General features: G+C 35.2%; 2 protein-coding genes across 2 annotated transcripts; both read right to left on the reverse strand.

The window, feature by feature from the left end:
- Positions 1-601: 601 nt before the first annotated feature.
- LOC120076459 (ATP synthase subunit alpha, chloroplastic-like) lies at positions 602-1,308 on the reverse strand. Its single transcript, XM_039030298.1, has 2 exons — positions 1,164-1,308; positions 602-930 (listed from the first exon to the last, which is right to left on the reverse strand). Exons 1-2 carry the CDS (start codon positions 1,306-1,308, stop codon positions 602-604), a joined length of 474 nt encoding a protein of 157 aa, XP_038886226.1.
- A 3,050-nt stretch (positions 1,309-4,358) lies between these two features.
- On the reverse strand, positions 4,359-5,896 carry LOC120067368 (tubulin-folding cofactor C). Its single transcript, XM_039018943.1, has one exon. The coding sequence runs from the start codon at positions 5,802-5,804 to the stop codon at positions 4,728-4,730; it is 1,077 nt and encodes a 358-aa protein (XP_038874871.1). The 5' UTR covers positions 5,805-5,896; the 3' UTR covers positions 4,359-4,727.
- Positions 5,897-8,587: the final 2,691 nt, after the last annotated feature.

Here is an 8,587-nt window from a genome sequence, read left to right on the forward strand (position 1 = left end):
TTCTGCCCTAAAACAAGTTTTGGCAAATCGTTGATTATTTTGAGAGATCAAAGAATCTAATCTTTCAAAAGTAATAACCACTTCTCCAAGCAATAAGTCTTGAATCTTCCTTGATCTTAATATAGGTTGGTGAACACTCTAAAAATTTAGTGTTTTTTTTATGAGATCTCAACTAAACCACCTAAATGATGCCCAATAGTTTCAAAAACCAAATTCTTCCAAAACGGTAATGGAAGATTCTTGATTGAGATCCAACCTTCATAATACGAAGTAGCTTTTGGGATGGGATGAACTTGTTTTGACCAATGTTCAAGCTTCAGATGCATCCTTCCATATTCATACCATTTACCTGTCAAGAACTCCTCATCAATCTCCATATGAAACTTGATTAATGCCTTATCATCACAAAAGGGATTAATTGATATGTTTCATCGGAAAAAAATCTTCTAAAGTTTTTTTTATTTCAGGCCATGAATAGTACTCCATTAATCTTGTTAGCACAACCAAAGAAGGTAGATTTAAATCCAACATTTCTTTTTCTTTTCTAATCCAAACTGGAAAGGTGGGAACTTGATCTTCTTTCTTGCAGTCTTCAACTCTTTCATTTGCTAATGTTGTTTCTGTACATAAAATATTCAGCCAAAGCTGCTCCTGTATAAGGGGCAAGGTATTGTAATGTAGCCGGAGAATCCGCCGTTTCGGCTACTATAATAGTGTATTCCATTGCCCCCCTTTCCTGTAAAGTAGTCACTACTTGAGCCACAGGAGATGCTTTTTGACCAATAGCTACATAAACACATATTACATTTTGCCCTTGTTGATTGAGAATCGTATCCGTGGCTACTGCAGTTTTACCGGTCTGCCTGTCCCCAATAATTAATTCTCGCTGACCACGTCCGATAGGAATCATCGAATCAATAGCAATAAGTCCTGTTTGAAGAGGCTCGTATACGGAACGTCTCGAAATAATGCCTCTCTGGAAGTGGCAACTACTTTTGCATATGAGCTAAAATTATGATCAATCGTATTAGGATTATCAACTTCATACACAGGACTCTGATGAGCAAGATGGCAATTAACCTTCAAATTTAAACTAATCAATTTAGCAAAAGAAAGCCATCCGTGATTATTCACACCTGCAGGAAAATGAATATTGCACCTACCTCCTGAGGAAGGCCAAAACGCGATTTCTGCAAACCAAACACCCTTGGATCTAAATTTTGTTAATCTTACAACTCCCTGATCCAGCTTAGCCTTTTTGGAGAAGAATGCCTGAGGTTTTTCATTGGAAAGCTTATGCAACTCCATTTCTAACCATAACATCATTTGCATACTAAAAGAAACTTTATGATTTTTTTTAGAAGTCTTCCACTAAAAAACCAAAATCCTCTTGCCAAAGGCAAAAAAATAAAAAAAATAAAATAAAATAAATGGTCATTGATATTGTAACTTTTAACTTCCATCTTGAGTTCATCCGAAACAAGAAGAGGATATATGTTAAAAATGGCCGGAAAAAGAGAAGAAAATGCTGAAAGAGCTTCGAAATTACTGGTCGGAGGAGAAAACGGAGGAGAAAAGAGGAGAGAGCATACCTACCCTTTTTTTCGTTTATGCAAATGTTTTCAAAATGAATTTCAAAAGTAAAACCTATTTTGATATAAAAAACATATCACTCATTGAACTTTCCAACTCATGTTCTCCAAATGTTTTGTTCCCCCTCCCTCCCTTCCTCCTCCCGATAGAGTAAGAGTGAAGTTCCAGAATGCTGCTGAGGTCAAGGTCTCTCACACTACAACTACACTTTTGGACTTAAGTTTGTTATTATGAGTTATGTAACCTAGGAGTTAGAGCTAGAGTTGTGTAAATATTTTACTATTTGAAATAAAATAAGGTAAGCCAAGAACTGTTGTTATTGTTATATTTCCTTGACTGGGAGGTTTGTAAGCAAAACAGGTTAGAACGGCCTCCATACTTCACTCAAATTTCTAATTAAGACTAGGGACAAAGCTTGGCTTAGAGGTAGGACCAAAATTTTATAAAATGTTATATCAATAAAAAGAATAAGTTGTAAGTTTATGAAGAACCAGTATCCTTGTTCATATATGAAGCCCAACGTTTAAAGGATTTGATAAGACTAATGATGGATGGACAACCTTTTCTCGGCCAATTATTATCTACACTACATACATGTATTATTTTGATGGTAAAACAGGAAAATGATTTGATAGTTAAATATGTCAATGTCTCCAATTGAGATGCCAATAGAGATATAAGGATAATAGCCTTAGACATCTAAAAGTTATATTATACAAAATCCCGATGAATTTTGGTGTAGACATCTAAAAGTTATATTATACAAAATCCCGATGAATTTTGGCGTAGACATCTAAAAGTTATATTATACAAAATTCATCGGATTAAATTATGTCCTTAGACTTTGAAATTTTTTTAACTTAATCCTCCATTCCGCAATAATTTGGAGCACGCTTCCTCCAACAATACAAATTTGTTGCTTGGTCCTCAGGCTTGTCAGTAAACGTGTCGATGACGTCTATGAAGATAATTTTACTTGTGCTTAAAAATTAAACTCAAATTTGCATCACTGTGAGAACCAAGTGGTGGACATTGAAGCGTGATGATGAGTCAGACCATGATCATCATCCAAGGCATACAGTTTTCGAGGGCAGGATATCATATTGATACTTGTCAGCAGACGGAGAAGCCAACAAATGAATATGCTACTTTAACGGGCAAGATCCGAGGGTTGCACCAAAGCTTGGCTCAAATTCTAGAGTTACTTAATGTCCAAATCCAATCATTAAAGCTTTTGCAAGAGTTGTTAACGATCAACCTGAAGAAAGTTGGCTCCGAGAGAAGCAAGGGCAGAATCCATTGGTTTCGACGCCTAATGCGAGGTTGCTGCTTTTGATGATCTTTCTCCATCAATTAGAATATGAACGGTAACATTGGCTATAGTCAGGGACGCCACTAAAGCATCATTATGATATTGATGCAGCTTCGTTGCATCTTCCTCTGAAAAACCAACTACTTGTTTTGATCAAGCTAATTCTAGGGTGAGTTGTCTTAGGATCTTTGAATGACTTTTGTAAATTTTAAGTTCGGTCTAAAAGTTACACATCCTTCTAACTAAGCTATTGGTTGAAATCAGTTCGTTAAGTTAGTTTTATTTGATAGAACTTGCAAGGATACTAGACGAACCTCTAGCTTTACATCCATCGAGTACTGTGGGTACTTATCAAGTGGCCTGAGAATTGGCACTAATTCTTGGTATTGTGTTCCCTAAAGCATATCGTCTTGCTTTGTCTCCTAATGCTACTGTGGCTAATTTGAGGGTTGATGACACTAATGCTTGGGAGCTGAAACTTCGTTATAATCTAAATGATTTGGAAACAATTGAATGGGCTAATCCCTCTCGTTTGTGTTCTTCGGCTTGTTGGCAAAACACCTTCAATTCTTGGTGTTGGCCTCTTGATTCTTCAATACATTACTTTGTTAAATCGCTTACGGATGATATGGTGCGGTATAAGAATCCTCCCTTCAAGGGCCTTTTTGTGGATGCACTGTCGAATTGCATCTCGATTTTGGGTCCTCCTCTGGGAAGCTTTTGGTTGGTCAGTGTCATTTCATATATCTGTCTATGATCTTCTTACTTCTGTTTTGGTGGGCCACCCCTTTTATGGTTTGAGGAAGACTCTTTTGGCTGGCTATAATCCATGCATTCTTCTGCATCTTTGGGGAGAAGGAAGTGGCCACATTTTCAAGTATGTTTCCTCTTCTTTTGACCGTTTTATGGATAGGATTCTTTCAACTGCTTTCTTTTAGGGTAAAAATCAACACCCTTTTAGACTTTATAGCTTATCTTTCTTCATATCTTATTGGACTTCATGCACATTATTCATCAATAAGGTACTTGGACTTTTTACTCCTTTCTTTCATATAACAATAAAATTGCTTCTTCTATCAAAAAAATCAATGTAATTTATTCCAAGTACATATCTAGTTACCAAACTAAGCATAACTCAAATGGCTAGCTAGACATCAATGCCACTTCTTACAAGTTGTAGGTTAAAATTTCCTCTTTATTTATAAGGCAATGTTCTAGAGACATGCAATTCTAGCTTCGAATTCAAGAATGGAACATGACATCTATTTTGTTTGATGTAATTACAAAATTATTTTTTGCCTTAAGCATTCATTAGATGAAAACTAAACTCAATGTTTGTGTCCTCTTAAGACATCTATCAGTTGTGCTTATGATCACCCCTTTGAACTCTCTCAAGTACTTTACTCATCATAATGCATCCAAATTTGAAACTACTACAAGATTCAAGCATATATACAGGAGCAGAAAGCCTACAAATCATATTCCAAAACTAATGTCCAATTTTGAGATAATGTTTCATTCAAAATGACAATATTATTCCTCCAGTCAAAGTTGTCAAGTGGCTATTGGCAACTCACTCAAAGGCAGCAAGAAAAACAGCCAGGCCAAGAAATATTTCTTGAAAAATCAACCAATTGAAAGGGAGAGAATCCGCTAGGATTCCCAGTTTTGTATACAAGACTAACATAAACACACAATCACAGCAAAATCAACTATTTAAATTTCTCTATGATGCATCCTACTGCTCTATTAACAGAACAAAACCTTCAAAGAAACTTGGGATTTATCAGAAGTAGAGATGAAAAACTTAACTCTCAAAAGCTCAACCTTCTGTGGATGAGATTTTGATGGGGTCAATCCGCTCATCCTCCGCCAAAATCGACCAGTTCGGCGACTGCACAGCTCGCAACCAACGAAAATCATCTACATTCTCCCAATTTCCTGTCTCCTCGCCCAGACTCGCAACTCTGAGATCTTCTTCAATTCCTTCATAGCACACACAATACGGTGCGAATCGAACGCTGCTACTATCTTCAATGATCGGCCTACTCCTGACTCTGAGATAGAAATCGCTGTTCTTCGCATTGTGAATCCGAATTTGATGGGAGGCCATTGCAAAGGTACATTCCTCGACATCATCGATTAGAATTGAACCCATTACAGGTCCTGTATAAACTTTGCAGTTTCTTAGTTTATGAATAAATAATGCCCTAACGCTACCGATCAATTTGACCTCGCACGTACTAAGACCCGAGATAGAGAATTCCCCAATATCGGAACCCTTGAAATTCTTTACCAGAATCTCGCCATCCTTGTCTCTGATTCCTGGAGAATCTCGGGCGTTGTAACTCGCTTGCTGCTGCTTGCGCGTTAACATAGAATCGGCATTTCCAAGCCCAGTGTCTTTCGACTCCGATTTTGGGTCTTTCTTTGTGCCTTTGTTTTTGAATGAGAATTTCTTTTTAGGTAGCAACTCCGAATTTAAATTCTCGAGGCTTTGTTTCAATTCCGAAATCGATTTGAGTGAAGCTCGTACCTCATACGAAGGCAAGAAGTAAGAGGTTTCGGCAACGAGCTTCTCGAGGTCGGAGATTGAGGTGGATATCCCATCGAGGTGAGATCTGAGTTGAGTGGGCTCCGGCGGCGTGAGGCGGCATTGGGCGAGTTCCGACTCGATGGCGCGCTTGGAGTCGGAAAAGCGGACGAGAAAGGACGAAGTGGAAGAGGAAGAAGAAGAGGAATCGGACTCCGATCTGCGGGTTATGGAATTCTCTAAGCGAGTTTGATTGCGATTGGCGAGGCGTTCGATGACTAAAGCCTGCTTCTTTTGGAGATTCGCGTCTGAAGGATCTGAAGGGATGGAATTAGGGATCGACGAAGCTCCATCGTCGTCCGCCATTAATGGGTGCTTCAGTTGCAGCCGCGGGTGACTTTAGCCCCAATCCGCACAAGTTTTTTTTGGGTTTAACGATGATGGAAAATGAGTGGGGCATGGGCTTATAATTGAAATTTGAAACCAACCTCATGGCTTGTAGAGTTTTAGGCTTCGTGTCAAAAATATATTTTAAGTTTCAAATGTTTCAAAAATATTTTTAAATTTTCAAAAGAGTTCATTAACACCCTTGTCGTTATTTTTAGATGAAAATCGTTAAAGTTTTATATCAAAAATAACTCTGAACTTTCAAAACGTTCAAAAATACCCTTAACTTAATAAACGTTCAAAAATATCTATACCGTTTGTATTTAAACAAAAACCGTTAATTCCTCCTAATAAAATGAATTTAAAATTTTAAAAAAATAAAAAAAAATATTCCTACTGATCAATTTGTTTGAAGTTTAATTAAGTTTGAAAAGAACCAATTTTAAAATAAATTATACAGATATCCTCATTTTTTTCATATAGGTACTCTCATATTTCTCTTAATTTTCTAATTCTTAGCTTACACCAATTTTGTCAATAACCAAAATGAAAGTCAAAATTGTAAGTTAAAATATAAACTATCACAAAAATTCACAAAATTCTATAATTAAAATCTCCTCTTGAAACATACCAAAATGATAAATAGTCAAAATATATATATATATATCAATCTAAATCATGTTGGTTCTTAGAAATTTAATATTTATTTTAGTTCTTAGATAGGTTATCGAGCAAAAGAAGTCATTGGGACGTCCCAGATGCAATTCGAGCTTCAATGGAACAATTAGCAAGCAACAAGAGGCAAAACGGTGAAATCGAGCAAGAGAAGACATGGTTTGCTCAAGCACTACGACACTTGTGCCTTGCGCCATTCACAGGGGCAGTTTGCTAAGCAAGTGTTGTAGTGCTGCCTTGTGGTACTGCAACGCTCTCCATTTGATACATGTGCATGAAGAGACACCCCTTCCAATTTGCTCTTGTGAGAGGGCCTTCAGCTGGTATGTTTTGGTGGCTGAGAAAATTGGTGTAAGCTAAGAATTAGAAAATTAAGAGAAATATGAGAGTATATATATGTACGATAAATAGTCAATTAAGAGGAGATTTTGATTTTGAAATTTTGTGGTATTTTATGTTTTAACATAAAATTTTAGTTTTATTTTGGTTGTTGAGAAAATTGATGTAAGTTAAGAATTGGAAAGTTAAGAGAAATATGAGAGTACCTATATGAAAAAAATAAAGATATCAATATAGTTTATTTTAAAATTGGTTCTTTTCGAATTTAAAAAAAAAAAATTCAAACAAATTGATTAGTATGAACAATTTTTAATTTTTTTATTTTCAAAGTTATTTTTGTCACGAGAATTAATTATTTTTATTCAAATACTAACTGTGGAGGTATTTTTGAACTTTTTTAAGTTACGGGTATTTTTGAAACGTTTTGAAAGTTCAAGGGTATTTTTTAAACAAAATTTTAACGGTTTCCATCCAAAAACTAACGACAATGGTATTTTTTGAACTATTTTTTAAAATTTTAAGGATTTTTTTGAAATTTTTGAAATTTCAAAAACATTTTTCATACAAAGTATAAAGTTTAGGGGCATTTTTTAATAATTTAACCTGGGTTGTTATTATAAAATGGTAATTGAAACTTAAATTTACATGAATAGTTCATCCTGAAATTCATGTCTCGGAATTATAAAGAAATCTTAAGGAAGTAGACAATGCACAACTAGTATTAGGATTTAATGTAGAATGATTCACACTTAAAAAATTAATGAAAACTAACTATTTGCTTGCATCATAGAGCATTTAATCGCCTGGAACTTACTATCGCATTATGAATATCTAAAACATCCTGAAGTGTTAGAGCCCTAATGTGATGTTGATGTCAATTGTGATTTTCATTTTCATTTACATAGCCTTAAAGAACATAAACGCGCGTAACATCGAAAAGTTCAAACTTAGCATGTTAAGAAACAACATAAATCGAAGTAATAGTATTAAGAGACAACATATATAAATCCGAAAGACTATAATTTTCATTACCTCTGTCTTTGTTACTCATTATTTCTAGTAGTTGATGATGGTTGGTTGCATGTTGCCCTATTGTGTCCTAGATTACCAAAGAGTTGAACTCTTTACCTGCACTGACGTGCATGTATGTTAACAATACCATCCAAGTCATTGTCTTTGACGATGAATATATGACAATCATTTAGGTTTACTTTATACTGTCTCCTCTTATCAAACTTGATAGTCATTCATTATTCCATGTAGTCTGAAGACATGGATGCAAACCAATGGTATCTACATTCGAAAAAGTATTCCTGGAGTTTTTTTTTTTTTTTTTTTTTTTTTTTTTTTTTTTTTATGGATTCAAGCAATGTTATTATATGTAGCAATCTCGCTTCCGCCATTAGAGCATTGAAGCACTCTACACTTTGCTTGTCATATTGTCATACCATTTTTTTTAGACTAATAGAACCATTTTCATTGTTCTAACCCAACATCCTTTGGCAAAACGATGATTAAAAATAAAAATCACAATTGACATGTACATTAGGTTAGAGTTACAATCATTCGCGATGTGTGAGACGTCCTTAATGCGATATTGATTTATACACACTTAAGTATTCTATGACATAAGCAAAATCTTAGTTTTCATTGAATTTTTAGGAGTGGGTCATTTCACATTAATGTCGTTGGGAGAAAATCATCCGTACAAAAATCTCACTAGTGTTTCTCTTTTCTTTTGGGTGACA

The sequence above is a fragment of the Benincasa hispida genome, chromosome 1 (assembly GCF_009727055.1).
Source record: "Benincasa hispida cultivar B227 chromosome 1, ASM972705v1, whole genome shotgun sequence".
Classification (NCBI taxonomy): domain Eukaryota; kingdom Viridiplantae; phylum Streptophyta; class Magnoliopsida; order Cucurbitales; family Cucurbitaceae; genus Benincasa; species Benincasa hispida.